General features: G+C 47.3%; 1 protein-coding gene across 1 annotated transcript in view; it reads right to left on the bottom strand.

The window, feature by feature from the left end:
- The window catches only part of tango6 (transport and golgi organization 6 homolog (Drosophila)), a 63324-nt gene that overhangs the window by 15942 nt on the left and 25680 nt on the right, over positions 1 to 21702 (bottom strand). The window contains exons 13-18 of the mRNA XM_063196829.1: positions 20810 to 20959; positions 10728 to 10946; positions 10567 to 10621; positions 10077 to 10267; positions 7243 to 7300; positions 74 to 346 (exon numbers count right to left, since the gene is read on the bottom strand). Coding sequence (XP_063052899.1) covers positions 74 to 346; positions 7243 to 7300; positions 10077 to 10267; positions 10567 to 10621; positions 10728 to 10946; positions 20810 to 20959 — 946 coding nt within the window. The remainder of the gene's footprint in view (positions 1 to 73; positions 347 to 7242; positions 7301 to 10076; positions 10268 to 10566; positions 10622 to 10727; positions 10947 to 20809; positions 20960 to 21702) is intronic.

Below are 21702 nucleotides of genomic sequence, written 5' to 3'. Positions count from 1 at the left end.
CACACACACACACACACACACACACACACACACACACACACACACACACACACACACACACACACACACCTACCCATGGCCCTGCTGGATCTCATGAGGACCTCTCCCATCTTCAGCCGTGTCTCCACCGTCCGCGTAGGTGGCTGAGACTGAGCCTGAGCTGCGGACTGCTGATGCTGTTGCGTGTGTGTAGCGTGCGGGGCAGAGGGCTGTGTGTTTGCTGTAGGCTGCTGCTGCTCCTGCTGCTGCTGTGAGTGTGAGTGTGTGTGTGAGGGCCCGGCCTGGTACTCCCCTAGCAGCCTCTGTAGGATCCTCTCAGGGAAGGCATCGGCCAACACGGCCAGACCTGCAGACAGGGGAGATAGAAACAGTGCCCTGTGTATTTTAGCTGGATTTGGATATTAAAAACGCTTTTTTTTAGTTGCACAAATTGATAGAGATGGGGTAGACATAGACATTTTTACCCTCCATGTTCACCTTTTTATGGCATAATCATTGGGCCGAAACTTAATTATCAGCATCGGTCCATAATAAATGCCTAAACCATGCTTTTAGATTGTCTTTGGTATTTAGTCCGGCAGCCAAAAGCCAAATATCAGCCGAACCCAGTTTCGTCTGATAAAGTTTTTTTCTTTGCAGTTTGTGGTTGCCTAAGGTGTACCTATTAAGATTCCAGACGATGCCCGGTGATATCCCTTGAGCATTTTCAGATATTGAGCCTTTTATGCTTGATGTGCTGCAACCATAGATTACAACAGTCTTTGGCTCCCAATTCATGTTATGCTGACCAAATACCCTATACCATACTTATTTTGTGTTTGTTTACATGGTGGGATGTGTATAAGAACAGGTGGTGAGGTATGGACATCAGTGGGGGTGGGGTCATGCATGTTTGGGGGCGGGGCATTCACCCAAAAAGCCTGATTTTCCAAGTCGGAGACACAAAGGCCAACATTTCGCCAAACGTGGCTTTATATCTCATAGTGGGTTGTTTGGTTTTGCTGTTTGTAGTTGTCCAACACTTACCCATCAGGATAAGAATGGGTGATGTGCCAATTTCAGATATTAACCCTTTCATGTTGATTTCGCTGCAGCCATAGCCCACAAGCTTTCGACAGCTTCATAACTGCACTATGATTAACCATAGAGCATTCTGGGTGGTAGGCCTGCCACATCAAAGTGGAGAAAGTGTCCTCGTACCAAATACATTTTAGACAATTACATAACTAGCTGTTTGTCAAGCAGAAATATGTAACATTTAGGCGAATATTGGTCGTGTCAGCTTAGACATACCCAGAAAGGATTACCGTACTAATTCAACACAGAATTTCACCATTTCATACATTGCTATTTACTCTTCCTGTGCTGTTGTAACACAAAATAAAAATTATAAGTAATAATTACATAATTTTTGGCTGATTATTTGTTTGCCTACAAAGTACATAATTTCAGTGGTGGTCGTATTAACATGGAAAGAGATAAAATTAAAAATGTAAATCCACTAAATGACATTGTGATTGACCTTTTACCAGCCCATGCCATATCAGGGTGTTACACTGTGGCATCCTATTTTGGTTTTGGTAAAGGCTCTGTTATCAAGACCCTAAAAGCTGGATATCACTTGACATCAATTGGTAATGTGCTGGCACCATTCCAACAACTTTCCAGTGAGGCCACTAACTTTGTGTCGGCATGTTATGGCATTCCAGACAGTATCAGCATGTCTCATACAAGGTTGGTGGTATGGGGAAAAAAGAATGGGAAAGGTCATTTATCTTCACCTAACCTGGCTGCTCTTCCACCAACAACAGAGGCATTTCTTGAGAATGTGAAAAGGGCTCATTTTCAAGCAATATTGTGGAGGACATTGGTTCACACTCCACCTGAACTATCTCCTGAAGCATTTGGATGGAAGAAAGACCCATTCAACAAAGCACTGATACCAATAAGTGTTCCAGAAAAGGTCAAAGTGGCACCAGACTACATTTTACAGATGATCAGATGTGGTTGCAAGAGTAAAAGCCCCTGCAATTCTAAGAAATGTAGCTGTGCTATAAACAGTGTGCCTTGCACCATTTTCTGTGCATGTTTTCGGCTGGGATGCTGCCAAACCAATGTTGTGTGAGCTTTACTGTGTGTGTGTGTGTGTGTGTGTGTGTGTGTGTGTGTGTGTGTGTGTGTGTGTGTGTGTGTGTGTGTGTGTTGTGTGTGTGTGTGTGTGTGTGTGTGTGTGTGTGTGTGTGTGTGTGTGTGTGTGTGTGTGTGTGTGTGTGCGTGTGCGTGTAGTATAATGTAGGCTATAGGTGTTTTAGGTGTTAAGGACTCTGTATGTTGTATAGGTGTAGACAGGTCTTTCTGTGCGAATTTAAATGCATGTACATGTCTTATTTGATGGCTTCATGGACTTTTAAGTGATCATTTAATACCAGTCAGGATACACTGGATTGACTTAATTTTTTGACTCAACCGTATATATAATGTATAGCTGTTTTCCTATGTTTAGACCTCTCTCTCTCTCTCTCTCTCTCTCTCTCTCTGAGCGTGCGGTACTGTATGTTGCAGTGTATATAGGTCTTTCTGTGTAAATTTAAATGACAGTAAATTTAAATGCAAATGATCTTATTTGATGGCTTTATGGATTTAAGTGATCATTCAATACCAGTCTGGATACACTGGATGTATGTCATTTCTTTACTCATCTTTTGGAACAGCCAACGACTGCTCACCAGTTACCCCCACACTCTGTTGTTCTTTTTTTTTTAAATATATATGTTGGCTATTTGTGGTAGGCTACCTACCGGCGATGTTGTCATGTATGTTGTCATGATGTGATGTTATGCAGGATCTCATAATGCACAATCCGTTCCATACTTTACAGTCTTATTCTAAGCAATGTTGTGAATGTTTTTACTGAGGCATTTGTTGATTTGTCATTCATGACCTGATTTATATAACTAAATGCATAAAAATAGGCCGAAATCGCATTTTTTAACGTTATTAGCAGTATTTTCTCTGTACCTGGATAACAAAAGGAGATAGCCACAATTGACCACAGTAAATATTCTTGTATGTAGGATATTAACAAAATAAAAAAGGAATTTTGAAGCTGGCATTTTCAGGTGGTCAGATTCATTGCATCAAAATATAATGCAAATTAGTGCATATTTAGTCAAGTCAAGTCAAGTCAAGTCAAGTAGGTTTTATTGTCAATTTCTTTACATGCACTGGTCATACAAAGAATTCGAAATTACATTTCTTGCTTTCCCATACAGACATAGACTAATCTAGGTAAGGACATAGACAGTATAGACATAGACAGTACTTATACATGGACTTAAGACAGTATGGACATAGACAGTGCTCATACAGACATTTAAAGTGCAAGACTGGACAACAGAAGACTTGTAGAGGACATACATTAAGAGGTATTGTTGTGCTTTTGTGCTTTTCCTAAAAAGTCCTTTATAGCGTTCTGACATGGTAATAGTAGCATTTTGAAGAAAAATAAATATTAAAAAGGTCTGTCAAGTACACCAGCAGCAGTGTGTGTGTGTGTGTGTGTGTGTGTCTGTGTGTGTGTGTGTGTGTGTGTGTGTGTCTCTGTGTGTGTGTGTGTGTGTGTGTGTGTGTGTGTGTGTGTGTGTGTTTAATTAGCTAATAGCCTGATTAGCATATTTAAACAAAAAATATAGAAAACTTGTAATACATTTTTTTCTCCAATTCATACGAGTAATCATCTGATAAAGTTTTATATTGATATCTGTAAGTTAAAAAAAATACCCTATTCACCTACAGTGTCTCGTCTTATTTGTGGGATTGCTGTTATGAAAGGGTTAATTTATTACCCCATATTGGGTTTGTTTCAATAAGGGCAGTGTTAAGGCAGTCCAATGTGAATGTTTTTCAGGTAATATAAGCAATTGGGTACATTTTGTAACATTATTCACAGTAATATTAGGTGTCTTTAGTTTTTTTGTCATAATTTGCATTTATGGGACAATAAAGGCTCAAAATCTGAAAATGCTCAAGTGATATCACCGGGCATCGTCTGAAATCTTGAAGACTTGCCTAAAATCTATCAGATAAAGCAAAAAAAAGAACTTTATCAAAGAAATCTGGGTTCAACCCCACGGCTCCCGGACTAATTGGCCAACACTGCAGGATGACCTGCAGAATGACCTGACCAGATAATAATATTAATCTTCAAACTACAGTAATATACGGTATATCTAACTAATATACTGTATATGTAACTAATATACGGTATATCTAACTAATATACTGTATATGTAACTAAGGATAATAATCATCATCCATTGTAATTAGCGTATGTTTGTGCTTCTGTACATCAAGATGAGGAAGCAGAAGACTACCGACAAACAAGTAAGGATACTAGCAAACAAATAAGGATACAAGGACTTAAACTTTACTTTACTTTAAAGTAAAACTAGCAACAAGCAGTGAAATTAGAGTAAACTTAGAACTTCAGATAAGAACTCCATCTGAAAACTATTCATCCACAACAAAAACATCCAACGTCCTTCACCCCCGGTGACAGCAGCCCTCAACACTGAGATCCACTTTCAAAGCCGCCTGACCGACTTTGACATCCACAAGCCCCAAACACTCACTACATGACTGACTTCCTCCCTCACCATCTCTGCAGCAACAGCACAGCACATCACAGCACAGCTGACTCCAAACACAGCTGATCGCGCTGTAAAGTATGTCAGTGCCATGACAGGAATACATGACCCAGCGAGATCACAGACGCAAACGTGCACGTCTGACATGGCTAATGAGAGGGTACGTCACCGTCACCGTCGCGCACGCAAGCATGCACGCGCACACACACAGCTTATAGTAAGAGTTAAGGGGCCCCCGGGGCCAAACGTGACCTCGAGGGGTCACACGTGTGCCTATTTGGGGCGCAGACCAGACCAGACCAGGTGGGGGTTAGATACGCGATGAAGGAGACAAACCCCCCCCCCCCCCCCAAACCACCACCCCCACCCCCAGGGAAGCTGACAGGGGGGACAACCAGGTATGTTGTCCCGGGCCCAGGGAGAGGAGGGGCCCAGAATTGGGTCCTTATTCCATTGTATGTATTAGGTGGGGGGCCCTTTCAGATGACTTTGTCCTGGGCCCGGCCAAAGCTGTCAGCGGCCCTGCCCACCCCAACCTAATACCTGAGCATCACCTTTCACCTGAGCACACATTCCCAAAAGCAAACACAAGAGTCGTCCCCACTCCCTCCCTCCCCATCCCCTCTCCATAATGTGCAGTTGTACCTGACTGGGAATGAGCACAATCTGGACTATTTTGGACCTGCTGCCGCAGCCGTGGCCGGAGTTGAATGAAAACAGCTTTTCATCGTCTGTCTTTGTGTTTCTTTTTGATCCTGATTGAAGCACTGTGCAGCATGACACACACATTCTAACATGCTTCATAGACATTTAAGCACACACACATACACACATGCACACACGTACACACGCATGCGCATGCACGCACGCACGCAAGCACACACTCACAAAGTTGACAAGGGAAAAGCCTTTAATCTTTTTTTGCCTTTTTTCCCCTGAACTGCTCATGGCATGACACAGATTGTCCCAGACGAACACGTTTTAAACGAACGCACGCACGCACGCACGTGCACAGACACACCCACGGACAGACGCGAACACACACACACATACACACACACACGCACACACACACGCACACACACTTGAAATGGGTGAAGGCACAAGGTTAATTGTGACTAGAGGCAGGCTCAACTTTGCCTCCAGGTCTCCCTGCCCTCTGCTCTTCACTCCACCATTCTACTGCCCTGCCCACTGCTCTGTGCATCGCCATGCTGGGATTTTTAAAGACCTCCACTGAAACCTGCTGAGTCTTTGCTTGGCTCGGCTTGGCTCACTGAGGCAAAGTCAACTTGTTGCCAGGAGCGGACTGTGTGCCTTTAATCAAATAATAACCATAAGTGCCACTTTGTTGAATTACAAAGTGATGAAACAACATTTCTGACTAAAAAGCCGCATCAATTTCACATTGGTGTGGCTTCGGGCTGTGGTGTACCAAATCAGTGCATAGCAACCTTAGTGAATAAATTAGACTAAACCCTGCCGACAGAATATGTTTGTTTTGTTTTTTAAACTGGAGGGTTGGTCTGGCCTCGCACCATAGGAGATAATCGTGGTTTGGTTATGAGCCATGCGTACAGGCAGGAAGCGAGTGGGGAGAGACAGATGGTTGAGGATCAGGAAATGACTACGGGCCGCAATCGAACCTGTGTCCCCGCAGCGTAACTGCACCGTGACGTTAGCCTGATTATCATCGACTTTCAAATCTCTTCGAGACTTGGTCTGACCAAGCGCAATTTACATTTCCCAAAAGGCATGGTTGACACACCTCCCCTGGTTGTTTGCTTCCTGACAAAGTCGGAGGAGTTAACTATTTTTTGGGACATGATCGAAACGATATTTAAATTGCTCTTGGCCTGATTAGTGTCACTAGAAGGGCATGGCCTGGCTACCGTGCCTTAGCCGTCTGAGCCCCAGCCAAGAGCCTGGTGTCATTTTGATGTCACTTTGGCTGCACACATGGTGAGGATGAAACTAGCTCAGCATGGAGGTTTCAGGACAATAACATAACATAACAATCTCTGACAAGCGTAAGCTGCCATCTAGCTAGCATTCTTTTATCATGTTAATGGCGCATCCCCCAAACAAAAGATCAATGGGGATACACAAGCCTCTCTGGTCGAGAAGACACAGATATGAACGCACACACACACACACGCACACGCACACACAGATATGAATGCACACCCGAGGTGACATTTATTATTTATGGTGAAGGCAGGGTGAATATGGCGCCTTTGAAGTTTACTTGTGTACCAATGATCATGACTCATGGAGTTCAAAGTGTATGGCCTCTTCAGCTCTGAACACACACACACACACACACACACACACACACACACACACACACACACACACACACACACACACACACACACACACACACACACACACACACACACACACACACACACACACACACACACACACACACACACACACACACACACACCACACACACACACACACACACACACACACACACACACACACACACACACACACACACACACACACACACACACACACACACACACACTAACAGACTATTGACCTATTGACATGGTGAAATGGATGGCTTGGTGTGGCGCAGTACCTTGGATGGCTGAGAGGTAGATGAATGAGTCCTCATGCTCCAGATTTTCCAGAAATAGCTACAGGGGAGAAAAAGAGAGACAGAGAAGAGGGTGTGAGTTCAGACGGGCGTCTTTTTTTTCACGTATATGCTCTGATTTTGTTTTGTCTTAGTGGACTTTGCAAACATATGTGTTTGTGTGTGTGCACATACAACCGTAAACACAAACATGCACATAAATACATGCCTTCGTAGTGGGACTGTTTGTTTAGATTGATGCCATTGTGTGTGTGTGTGTGTGTGTGTGTGTGTGTGTGTGTGTGTGTGTACAGTGTGTGTGTGTGTGTGTGTGTGTGTGTGTGTGTGTGTGTGTGTACAGTATGTGTGTGTGTGTGTGTGTGTGTGCGTGTGCGTGTGTGCAGTATGTGTGTGCATGTGTGAACTTGTGTGTGTGTGTGTGTGTGTCTGTGTGTGTAGTATGTGTGTGTGAACGTGTGTGTGTGTGTGTGTGTGTGTGTGTGTGTGTGTGTGTGTGTGTGTGTGTGTGTGTGTGTGTGTGTGTGTGTGTGTGTGTGTGTGTGTGTGTTAGTTCATCCTCCCTGGCTAATTAGTGCTACTGTAGACTAATATTTCCAGTTGCTCACTTCTTACTAGGAGGCCCAGGGCACTAGCAACTCTCAACTCTCAACTCTAGTAATCAACAAAGGGGTGAAATGTAGGGTAACACATTCATCTACAGTAAATACTGTACATGAATGTCCAATGAGCCTTCTGTGTGTGTGTGTGTGTGTGTGTGTGTGTGTGTGTGTGTGTGTGTGTGTGTGTGTGTGTGTGTGTGTGTGTGTGTGTGTGTGTGTGTGTATCACACAGGTGGCCTCATCAACTCAGAATGGCTCAAGAAGTTATGGGGGATGGGGGGGTGGGGGGTGTTGTGGATGCATTACGGATGAGATGGAAGTGTGGATGCAACATTGGCCATATTTACATGACGTTTTCAATTCAAAATTAATAATCCTGTAAATAGTTCCCTCGAGTTTACATTGAACTTTCATTTAATTCCGATTTTTAAGTGTTTACATGACGCTTTCAGAGCGGAATTTAGTTTATTCAGAATTAAAGGGGCTCCAGGTAGGATTAAAAGTTTAATTAATCACGGTCCCGAGTCAGGCGATGCTTATGCGAGTTATTAGTAAGTGAACGATGGCACTCGCGGACGCTTCCACGGTCCGCTGTCAGAAAACCCCACTTGCAGCATTTGACAGCATCGGACCGAACGAGGAAACAATCTGGGAAACATCGCTTTACAGACTGTATTCAGATTCGTATCAACTGTTGGTATTCCGTGATGAAAAACAGTCTCACAGCAAGTTTATTTGAACAGCAGTTTTTCATTACGGTGTAGATTTTGAGACAGGCATGCCACGGGCGCCACGCAAATGACCTCATCCTACCTAGTGCTCCTTTAAATTGAGTTAATTCTGAATTAAATGTCTCGTGTAAGTGTGTTTATATGAAGTTCAGTATATATGGGCTTCTCATGGATACTGAAGTGGGGAAAAGGTGTTTATATGTTCCAACACAAATTCGGGATACTTTAATATCCCGATCATATTTGGGATGCTGAACTGCTGGGTGTGGAAGCCGTGAAGTCCTTGAGGCCTTGGGGCTGGGGCCCCCTGGGGGGAAGAGGGAGTCAAGGGACAGTGGGGAGGAGGAGCATCCCTGTAGGGGGTTGTTAATGCACTGGGTATGGAGAGAGTGGAGAGTGGAGAGAGGCTGGATGTGGATGCGGTTCTGTGCAGAGAGGGAGGTGCATATTGTGCTGGAAAGAAGAGGGGCACCTCATCTAATATTCCCTGTAATAAGACAGCACGCATGCACGCATGCACGCACGCACGCACACACGCGCCTGGGCCGGAACATGCACTGAACACATGTTAATAGACGAGACAGGATCAGTGCCAACAATGTCCCAAAGGACTGAGGAGAGAGACACAACTGCTGAGCTCATAGGAGAATGCGCATGCACAGCACAGCACAGCACAGCACAGCACACACACACACACACAGACAGACAGACACACACACACACACACACACAAGCACAAACACACACAGACACACAGACACAGACACAGACACAGACACACAGACACACACACACACACACACACACACACACACACACACACACACACACACACACACACACACACACACACACACACACAGACACACACACAGACACACACACACGTCTTGAGGCAAAGGACAGACACAAAAACATTATGTCTCTTGTCTGTTGTCAGCTAAGCCTAATAAATAGCCAATTACAACAACATAAAAAACGAGTTTATCCTTCTAGCTTTTTCCCCCAAGAGCTTAATTACAAGGATGAAAGAGACAGATTACCATACTAACAAGCATGTTATGTCTAACCAATTACAATACATTACACTACAGTGTGTTCTGTATTTAGTTCTATTATTAAAATTCCATTTTTAAAGTGGCAATTTTGAATGGGGAGCTCACACATTCAGAGGTCTGGTAATGTTATGGATAATGATAGCCACTGCCGAAACAGACCTTGGTTAATAGTTTTTGTGCTGTGAAAGCTATTCATACTATACATACGATAGTCATACAATGAAGGTAATGATATCAGGACAACAGGCCCACAATTGTGTGATTACAAGAAGTGCAGATTTGTTCTTGCTCTTCTGTGAGACAAATGGGACAAAACTGCCCAACACTGCTTGAAAACATGCACTGTCTCCTTCATGCTGTGCAAACACACAAATACATATGCATTCTCGCCCTGCATGCACACAGGCACTCACTCACTCACTCCTCACCGTCAGCAGTGTCTCCTGTCTCTCCAGCGCCCCCGGGTGGCGGTCCTGTAGAGCACGGGTGAGAGTCCTGAGGGCCACGGCTCGCGTGGGCACTTCTGGGTCACAGGCCTCCAGAAGACACTCCGAGATGACCACATCACTGCCACCATCACCATCACCACCACCACCACCACCACCACTGCTCCTGTCCCCTGCCCTCCCCACTCCCCCTCCTCCTCCTCCACTGCTACTGTCCCTTGCCCTCCCCACTCCTCCTCCTGTTCCTCCTCCTCCTCGTGCGGACGCAGCATCGGTTTGGTTCCTGTCCCCTGGAGACCGCACCTTCTCGGGTGGTGGCGTGACAGAGGAGGAGAAGTGCGCAGGTGTGCCATATGGCGATGGAGCTCTGCTGTCCTCTGGTGACACTGTGGGTTCATCACTGATCTCTGTGATGAGAGGTTTAGGTGTACTGATCTCTGTGATGAGAGGTTTAGCTTTACAGTGTGTGGACAGCTTGCTGGTGGTGGAGGCGGTGGTGTTGGGTAAAGTGGTGTTTGCTGCCTTTCCTGGCACGGCCTGTTGTCCAGCAGCCGGAGTGGGTTTGCCAGCGGGCACTGCGCCAGCGTGGGTGTGTGTGTGGGCGTGTGAGGGAGTGCGAGTGTGTGTGTAGGCGTGTGAGAGTGAGGCAGGGCGCTGGGGGGTGTTGGCAGGGTGCTGGGTGGTTTTGTTGGCGGCGTGGGTGATGGTGTCCGGCCGGTACGCTCCATGGGTGGCGATGGCGGCCCTGAGGTCGGTGGCCAGTTCCCTCACCATGGCGTCCGGGTGCAGCTCTGACACGCGCTGCAGTGGTGACATCAGCCGGGACATGGCGGCGTAGTCATCTCCACTCAGCTAGGGGAGATGGATAGATAGATAGATAAGCTATTTATTGTCCTCATGGAAAATTGTTCTACAGGTATGCCATTTACAGTCTGTCTGATATAGTTACAAAAACAAAAAGACAAAATAGACATATGAGTTATTTAGGTTTTTAGTTTTTTTAGGTTTTTATTCCCAAAAAGGCCTTAGGCATTTAGCGTTTTTTGCCTGTGCCGTAGGCAACAGGTTAAAACACCATGTGGAAGATCTTCCTGCCCTCCATCACTGGACACCAGAAAATCTGAATATTCACAAGAGCTGCCACACTACCATGGTAATCAACAAGAGCTTGTAAAGTGGAGGAGACGGGCTCACACTATCGCCTAATGATTAACACAGTTCTTAACTGGGTGCGAAGGACAGCACGCTTCAGATTTTTCATTCTATATTATTCGTTAACGAGCGTTTCGGCAATCGCCATGACGCGCCAAGGAAGGGCTCTCCCCGAAATGTAAGCGAATTAAGAAAGAAAAATCTGAAGAGTGCCCTCCTTCGCTTCAATCTCTAATCGACAAGAGTGCCACACTTCAGTGACAATCGACAAGTGCCACACTACGGGGACAATGCAATCACAAGGGCCACTACTCTACATTACACAGCCAGCCTGATATTTATTCCAAGCACACGCGGTACAAATTACGAGCCTGTCATGGAGAACTCCATCATTATTAAAACTATTGTAATTTGAAATGCTCTCTTCACCTCTCAATGTCAAAAGGATGTTTGCCTTTGCAAGACTGTTCAGCCAAATAGCCATTCCAAATGGCTTAAATATCCACAGAATATTGCAAAAACAATATTAATCTTACATTAGAAGCACATATTTACGTGAATACATAATTCTTTCCTCGCACGTTTCTACTGCCTAAGGGGCTATTAAATTTAGTTTCAATTAGAGCTGCTGGGCATGTCTTTGCATGTCAGACAACGGCAGACAATTTGCATATCAGACAATTGACCTTGGAATGATAAAAAGGATATTCAATGGAAAATGACTGGTTAAATCTGCCCTACAAATAACAGGCAAAGTGCATTAACTACGGCAACATGGAAACTGAGAAAAATGCCTTCAAAGCCTTGTTATTAGGTTGGATATTGTAGCTAATGCAAATTTGACATAGCAATATATCCAAAACGGTACATATTTGAACATTTGGTAATGAAGACCATTTTCAGTCTAAACCTTTTGACCAAATATGTAGCTACTGCATTTTGCCTTTGTAGGGCAGAAATGACAGCTGAAGTTGCCTACTTTCATACACTCTATGAACTTCCTTTTCAACTGAGCCCATTTGGCTTGGAATTTTCTGTAAACTCCACTTTGCACTGAACTACTGATAGATTCAGAACGTGCCCTGATTAAAAGTTCCAATTGTATAATATAAAAACGTAAAAATAGCCGTCATTATCATACAGGTAAAAGATCTAAACGCAACGATTTGCCTAAACATTATGTGCTTTATTCATGTATGCGTGTGGCACACACACATGTAGGCCATAGAAGAATAGATTAATTGCAGAGAATTCACACACATCTCAGCCCAGCTGTGCACTTGTGATGGTTTTAGGTCTTTGAGCAGGTGGTCAGTTTCATTCCTCGACAACGCTACTCTACTCCACTACTCCATGACGTAATAGGGCCAACAGGCAGAGTCTTTGCTATTCCCAAACTCCCCCGACAGCAAACCGCACAGCTGTGCACACGGCACCAGGCTTTGGTGGGCCACAACTGCAATTCATTAAAAGACTTGAAAGCTTTGAAAACTGACAGAGGATGCTGCATATACGAGCACTCTACAAATGGAGAAAATGAGTGATAAAGCAGGACCATGCATTACGCTCTCCTATGCCACAGTTTATATCTTCAAAATCAGAGAGACTGAATCTCGCACTAAAAGAAAACAAAAAAGAGATGCCCACTAAACAAGTGGGATATTTGGGATTTTGGATATTTGGTGTCATACAGTATGTGCCATGCTATTTACAAAAGGGCAAAAGTTTCGTGTGACCCCACCCTAAGTGCAAAACCAAAACAAATGCTCACAATGGTTTAAAAGGGAACATCAGAAGCAAGGTGGCAATCAGTTCAGATTAGCAAGTTGAGTGATTCATATTTGCTGTTTGTAATTAAAACAATGATTAAAAATGATTTCAAAACAGTTGGTTATACAGTAGATTGCCATCACTATAAAACCACATTGCATGATGTACAACACTCAACCTTTAGTTTGGGCATCTCTTTTTATTCATTGAGTGTGAACTTCAGTCTCCCTCATTTTTAATGACCATTAATCCATAGCCAATGCTCCACCACACCACTAAAGCCACTTTAAAAGGCGCAGCCCCTCTCTTGGAATACAATTAAAATGTTAAAACACAGTCCACAGGTAATATTCTTTTTGATTAACATTTACTGCATGCATGATTGAATTATAACAGCATATTAAAAGGGCACAAAGTGGGATTAAAAGGTTAATTAATTGCCTTCCCGAGTCAACCGATGCTTAAAATTAGTTATTATCAAGAGAACGGTGACCCTCCTGACCAATTTCGTGGTCCGCTGTCAGAATTTTTCCATATGTAACTTTAAGCAATGTACTTAATGTCCCCAAACACGTCTTGTAAAGAAAAACGTTTAAACTTCTCATATGAAAATCGGACCGTACATACCACAGGAGACAAATTCACATTTATATCAACGGTTGGTACTCAGAGATGAAAAACGTGAGGATAGGAAAACATTGTTTACAATGACAGAGTAGATTTCGTATGTTCGGTTTCGAGAAAGGCATGTCGACAGGCACAGTACAAACTCAAGCTAACATCAGAGGACGAGTTTAATGCAATATGCTGGGACTGCTTAAGGTAAACTGCAATATAGCAGGAGATCATAGTCATGCAGAAGATCACAGATACTGTACTATATAAAATATTTAGCCATGAACCCTATGAAATGAATGATGTATTCATCCCTGGCTGTATCAGTCATGATCATGTGGGTTATTGTACATACAGCACATTGCATATCCATGTAACCCATGAAACCCATGCATATACTGTATGTGGTTTTGGTATTGGATCGGAGTAGTATCGGTATTGGCAGATATCCAAATGAAGATATCGGGATCGGATCGGAAGTGAAGAAATGTAGATCGGTGCAATCCTAATTTCGCCCTGCGTGCATGTTGTACCTTGGTGTCCCCGGACATGAGTGCCGCCACCATTCCCATCCCCATGCGCAGGCTCTGTATGGTATTGGCCATGCTAGACAGTACATAACAGTACTTCTTCTATTTTATACATCTCTGTTATTTCTATTTTGTAGAATTCTTGTAGACCTCCTTTGGTCATGTGCGTAGGAGTGGAACCACTGGGTCCCCAAAGTAGAGACAAAGAAGCTCCCGCACACTGTTCACATTTGCAGTGTTTACTTGCAACATTGAAGGTCAATAAATAAACCAGATACGTCTGTAATGTATCTTTCTGTCATGAATTCTCTCTGCCTGCCCCATAACAACACAAATTGGTCCTATCTCTTGCTCTCCAGTCTGCCTGATTACGTACACCTGTTCCTACTCGGCTCTACTTCACTCTCTGCCTTGCCTAATCACCTTCACCTGTCTCCACTCTGCTCTGCTCCACTTACCCTCGTTAACTCTCCAGCTGCACTGCATTTACCATTAACCTCTCTCTGTATATAAAGCTCCCTGTTTCAGTCATCTCTTGTCAGATCGTCTGCAAGCATCATCAGAACCCGTCTGCTCCAGCTTACCGTACTCTGACTCCTGATCCCGGACCCGCTTTTTGATCTTCGACTCTCCGACTGCTCACCATCCCCGGTAAATCGACCAGCCTTCTGTCATACGTATACGATTTTGGATATCCCCTGCATTGTACTGCTGCTCCTCTTCACCTGCTCTGTTGTGTGTTTCCCCCAGGACTCCCCGGACTCTCCAGCTCTCGGCATCGCTGCTCCACTCCCGGGGGAACACACACACAGACAACCCGGAACCCCTGGAACCACGGTGACCCTGGAACCCTGACCCTCGTAACCCAGGTGACCTTGCACTCCTATTAACCCCTTGTGACCCTGCAATTCTGACAACTCTGGTGAACCCCGAACCCTGAGACCCCCTGGACCCCCTGGACCCCCTGGACCCCCTGGAACCCCTGGACACTCATTCCTTCATTCCCAACTCCCCTTTTCCCTAATCAATAAAAGCCCTTCTGGGGTTCGTGACAAACGCATCTGGTTCTCCTGTCTCGTACATTACAGTACGATCTGACCACCATGGAACCAGCGCACGAACCATCAGCCATGGACCGCCTGGAACGTGCCGAGGGTGAGATGTCCCGGATGACCGGTGATGTTGCGTCGTTGATTCAACTCGGTCATCAGCATCAACAACAACTCCAGCTACAGCAACAGCAACTGGCCGAGGTGATTGAAGCACTCACACACCTGAGAACTCCGTCAACCGCTCCAGCCCCCAACGCTCCAGCCCCCAACGCTCCAGCCCCCAACGCTCTGGCCCAGGTGTCTCCAGCCCCATCTCCCGAAACTTCCACCCCAGAACCAAAGATCGGCAATCTAGAGCGCTTCAATGGCGACTCGACCCAAGTCCGGCCCTTCCTGACCAACTGCCGACTCCTGTTCTCACTGCAACCCAGGACCTTTGCTTCAGAAGGAGCCAAAGTTGGATTCACCATCACCCACCTGACTGGTCGGGCTCGTCTATGGGGGGCAGCGGAATTCGAGCAACAGACCCCAGCTTGTGCCAGCTTCGAGGCGTTTGCGAAGGAGATAACCAAGGTGTTCGACCTAGGCTCAACAACTGCGGAGGCATCCCAAGAACTTCTGACCATCAGACAGGGCAATCACACAATCGCCGATTACTCCATTGAGTTCCGGACCCTGGCCAGACGCAGTTCATGGAACATGGTTGCCGTGGTGAATGCCTTCGTTCACAGTCTGGCAGACTACATCAAGGACGAGCTAGTGTCATATGACTTACCCTCAACCCTCGACGAAGCCATTTCCCTGGTGAATCGTATCGACCGCCGAATCCAGACCCGCAGACGAGAGAAGGGGCGCCAGAATCAACGTGCTGTCCGCATTCGGGGTGACTCTTCGGCTTTCCAGACTCATCCAGTAACCTCTCTTGCCCAGCCCACACAGTTGACGCACTCAGCCCAACCAGAGCCCATGGAGATCGGTCGTGCTTCTCTCACCCCAGAAGAACGGCAGCGTCGCTTCGCATCAAACCTTTGCCTGTACTGCGGAGGTGAGAATCACCGTGTATCTACCTGTCCGGCAAAAGCCAGAGCTCACCAGGCGTAGGGGGGATCCGGGTGAGCTCAGCATGTCTTCAACCTCCCATAGCCCGAAAGCCTCTGCTCCAGGTCCGTCTTCAGCTCCCTAACTCCCTCACACTCGCTGTCAGCCTTGGTCGACTCTGGGGCTGAGGGCCAACATCTTGGACGCTGAGCTTGCCCAACAACTGGGCATAGGGCGCCACCTTCTGCCCTCACCACCGTTCCTGCACGAGCTCTGGATGGTCACCCCGCTCGGCACAGTAACTCATACCTCAGCCCCTGTAACCATGCTATTGTCTGGAAACCACCAGGAGGCCATCCAGTTCCATCTTCTGCGCTCCCCTGGGCAACCACTCATTCTCGGATATCCGTGGCTACGCCAACATAACCCCCACCTCGACTGGGAAACTGGGATTGTACGGGAGTGGGGAAGAGAATGCCCACCGGACCTGCCTAAAAGGAGCGATCTTACCCACCTGTCCCAAACCCACCGAATCCGTCCTGGATCTTTCCAAAGTACCTGCCTGCTACCATGGCTTTCGTGAGGTCTTCAACAAATCCAAAGCTACCTCTCTGCCCCCTCATCGACCCTACGACTGCGCTATTGACCTCCTTCCTGGCACTGCACCTCCAAAGGGCCGTCTGTACTCTTTGTCTGCTCCCGAAAGAAAGGCCATGGATGATTACATCAATGATTCCCTGGCCGCTGGAATAATCCGTCCATCATCCTCACCTGCCGGAGCCGGGTTCTTTTTTGTTGGAAAGAAAGATGGATCTCTCAGACCCTGCATCGACTACAGGGGATTGAATGACATAACAGTCAAGAACCGATACCCCCTGCCACTTCTGGCATCTGCATTTGAACTACTCCAAGGGGCAAACCATCTTCACTATAAACTCGACCTCAGGAATGCCTATCATCTGGTACGAATGAGGGAGGGTGATGAGTGGAAAACTGCTTTCAATACCCCTACCGGACACTACGAGTACTTGGTCATGCCATTCGGCCTTACAAATGCCCCAGCAGTGTTTCAAGCCCTTGTCAATGACATCCTCCGGACATGCTGAATGTCTTTGTATTCGTTTACCTTGACGATATTTTAATATTCTCAAGCTCCACCTCTGAACACGTCCGCCACGTCCAGCTGGTCCTGCGTCGCCTCTTGGAAAACTCACTTTTTTCGTCAAGGCCGAGAAATGCGAGTTCCACGCCAAATCTGTGTCCTTTCTGGGGTACATTGTGACTGAAGGGAGTATCCGGATGGATCCTTCCAAGGTTTCAGCAGTGAACACCTGGCCGGTACCAGAGAACCGCAAGAAACTGCAACAATTCTTGGGCTTTGCTAACTTTTATCGGAGGTTCATTCGGAATTACAGTAAGGTGGCTTCTCCTCTCACTGCCCTCACCAGCACTAAGACTCTGTATCGGTGGACTCCAGAGGCGGACAAGGCGTTTAAAGCACTTAAAACCCGCTTCATTTCTGCACCCATCCTCCAAATGCCAGACCCCGAGCGGCAGTTTGTGGTGGAGGTGGACGCATTCGGATATTGGGGTCGGAGCAGTCCTCTCCCAGCGCGCTGCAGAAGACGGCAAGTTGCACCCCTGTGCTTTCTTTTCCCGTAGACTGACTTCTGCAGAACAAAACTATGACATTGGGAACCGGGAACTGTTAGCCGTGAAACTTGCCCTGGAAGAATGGCGACAATGGCTAGAGGGCACAAGTACTCCATTCCTGGTTTGGACAGACCATAAGAATCTGGAGTACATACGAACTGCCAAAAGGTTGAACTCGCGCCAGTCCCGTGGTCCCTTTTCTTTACGCGATTCAACTTCACCCTCTCATATCGCCCAGGTTCACGCAATGGGAAACCTGACGCTCTCTCCCGGATGTTCCAGAAAGACGAAGCTCCTATGGAGGAACCAACCCCCGTCCTCCCAAGCTCATGTATCATCGCCGCTCTAACCTGGGATGTAGAGGAACGTGTCAGAGAGGCAATCCGTACCCAGCCAGGTCCTAGTGCTTGCCCAGATGACTGCCTCTTTGTACCAGGTCACCTTAAGTCACAGGTGATCCAGTGGGGCCACGATACTCACCTGGCCTGCCATCCCGGGGTTGAACGTACCTTTCGCCTGCTCTCCCAGCGATTCTGGTGGCCCTCGATGAGGGCTGATGTCCGGGAATATGTGAAAGCATGCCTCACCTGCAGCCAGAATAAGACCCCCAGTCGCCCACCTGCAGGATTGCTTCAACCCTGCCGGTGCCCAAGCGCCCGTGGTCACACTTGTCGTTGGACTTCGTTCTGGTTTGCCCCCATCCGATGGTAACAATGTCATCCTTACCATCGTTGATAGATTCAGTAAGATGCTCACTTTGTCCACTCCCCAAGCTACCCTCTGCAAAGGAGACAGCACAAGTAGTCACTGGAGCAGGTATTTAGGATACACGGACTACCCAGGGACATAGTGTCCGACAGGGGGCCCCAATTTGCATCTGTCTTTTGGAAGGAATTCTGCCATCTCATCGGGGCCACTGCCAGCCTAACATCCGGCTTCCATCCACAGTCGAATGGGCAGGCGGAGAGATTTTAACCAGGAATTGGAGAAGTCTCTCCGCTGCATGGCTTCGCGCAATCCCAGATCCTGGGCTCAGCAGCTCCTGTGGTAGAATATGCGCATAACTCTCTCCCAAGCTCAGCAACTGGCCTTTCCCCCTTCCACTGCGTGTATGGTTACCAGCCACCGCTGTTCGCCAGTCAAGAAGCCGCTGCATCCTGTCCGTCTGCTCTGGCCCATGTCCGACGTTGCCGCAGAACTTGGTCCCAGGCCCGGACTACCCTCCTCCGGTCAGTGGCCAATTATGAAGCTGGGGCAAATCGTCGGAGGATACCGGCACCTCCGTACCAAGTGGGACAAAAGGTGTGGCTGTCCACTAAGGATCTGCCGCTCCGAGTGGAGTCTCGCAAGTTGGCACCCCGATACGTCGGCCCATTTCTAGTGGAGAAGGTGATCAGCAGGTCCGCCGTTCGACTCAAGCTCCCCGGCTCCATGAAGGTTCACCCTACCTTCCACGTTTCCAAACTGAAGCTGGTGCACGAGAGTGACCTGGTCCCCGATGCTCAGCCACCACCTCCTCCTCGCATGATTGAGGGGGGCCCTGTCTACACGGTTGCGCGTCTCCTCCGGTCTCGTCGGCGGGGCAGGGGGATCCAATACCTGGTAGACTGGGAGGGTTACGGCCCGGAGGAAAGGATGTGGGTGCCTGCCAGCAGGATTGTGGATCCTGCTTTGGTTGTGGAGTTTCACCGTCTCCATCCCGACCAGCCCTCCCTTCGGAGGGGTCGCCCCAAGGGGGTTGAACGTGGCCCTAACCGTCCGGCTGTTCAGCTGGCAAGACCTGTACCTGCACCCGTCCCTGTCCCTGCACCTGTGCTCGCTCCTGGCCGAGACTCTGACCCTGTGCCTGCACCTGCTCCTGGCCCCGACTCCGACCCTGATCTGTCTGTGTCTGATGTCGCCTCCACTGCTGGAGACGTTGAGATGAATAAGTTGCCCTCGGAGGGGGTGGCGATGGATTCTGACGGGTCTGAAGAGTTCTAGCCCTCCTCCGGTTCCCCCTTCCGCCCTCCCTGCCTTGGTGGTTCCATTTTGGGACTTCTGGGGCCGTCCCTTGGGGGGGGGGTTCTGTCATGAATTCTCTCTGCCTGCCCCATAACAACACAAATTGGTCCTATCTCTTGCTCTCCAGTCTGCCTGATTACGTACACCTGTTCCTACTCGGCTCTACTTCACTCTCTGCCTTGCCTAATCACCTTCACCTGTCTCCACTCTGCTCTGCTCCACTTACCCTCGTTAACTCTCCAGCTGCACTGCATTTACCATTAACCTCTCTCTGTATATAAAGCTCCCTGTTTCAGTCATCTCTTGTCAGATCGTCTGCAAGCATCTCAGAACCCGTCTGCTCCAGCTTACCGTACTCTGACTCCTGATCCCGGACCCGCTTTTTGATCTTCGACTCTCCGACTGCTCACCATCCCCGGTAAATCGACCAGCCTTCTGTCATACGTATACGATTTTGGATATCCCCTGCATTGTACTGCTGCTCCTCTTCACCTGCTCTGTTGTGTGTGTTTCCCCCAGGACTCCCCGGACTCTCCAGCTCTCGGCATCGCTGCTCCACTCCCGGGGGAACACACACACAGACAACCCGGAACCCCTGGAACCACGGTGACCCTGGAACCCTGACCCTCGTAACCCAGGTGACCTTGCACTCCTATTAACCCCTTGTGACCCTGCAATTCTGACAACCCTGGTGAACCCCGAACCCTGAGAACCCTTGGACCCCCTGGACCCCCTGGAACCCCTGGAACCCCTGGACCCTCATTCTTTCATTCCCAACTCCCCTTTCACCCTAAACAATAAAAGCACTTCTGGGGTTCATGAAAAACGCATCTGGTTCTCCTGTCTCGTACATTACACTCTGTTCTGGAAGTATGCGCGTCGTCCTGCGTGTGTGTTGTACCTTGGTGTCCCCGGACATGAGTGCCGCCACCAGGCCCATCCCCATGCGGAGGGTCTGGGTCTCCACTGGGTTCTGCTCCCCCTGCTCTGCTGCCCTCTGCTCCATCCCCACACAGGCTCGCTGCAACATGGCCTCAATGAACTCCATAGCCTGAGGAGGACAACACAATAAAACAATGATGTTATATGAAGTAGACAGAGTGGAGAAAAAACCCTTTCTCACTAACACACACGCGCATGCACGCATGAACGCATGCAAGCACAATGCGATAATATACAATACCATTCACACACACACACACACACACACACACACACACACACACACACACACACACACACACACACACACACACACACACACACACACACACACACACACACACACACACACACACACACACACACACACACACACACACACACCTATGCCCTTGTTCACACATGTACATACATGTACTGTACACACACACACACAATCTAAACAAACAATCCTAGTGTGAATCCATGTGTTTATGTGCAGGTTTGTGTTCACGGTTGTATGCACACACAAACAAACACATACTGTATGTGTTCGTATACTCAACTAAGACAAAACAAAGTCAGGCCACATGCGTGAAAAAAGACACAAAATATTTGGAATACAATGAAGACCAATCACCCCAAATGGCAGAAGGCTCATACTTATACCAACCTACAGTAGTTGTTAAACTACAGTACAGTATATTACATTGCTATCCCATTTAATACACTGTATTACCAAAAGTATTCACTAACGTGCGTTGACTCAAATATAAACTTAACTGTCATCCCACTCCTAATGACAGTCTGGTGTGGATGAAGTTGACTGGCCTGTAGGGCTGCACGATATAAAAAAAACGATACTCGATAACA

The sequence above is a fragment of the Engraulis encrasicolus genome, chromosome 4 (genome assembly GCF_034702125.1).
Source record: "Engraulis encrasicolus isolate BLACKSEA-1 chromosome 4, IST_EnEncr_1.0, whole genome shotgun sequence".
Taxonomy (NCBI): Eukaryota; Metazoa; Chordata; class Actinopteri; order Clupeiformes; family Engraulidae; genus Engraulis; species Engraulis encrasicolus.
The sequence above is the reverse complement of the archived record's forward strand: the minus strand, read 5'-3'. Positions and strand labels throughout refer to the sequence as shown.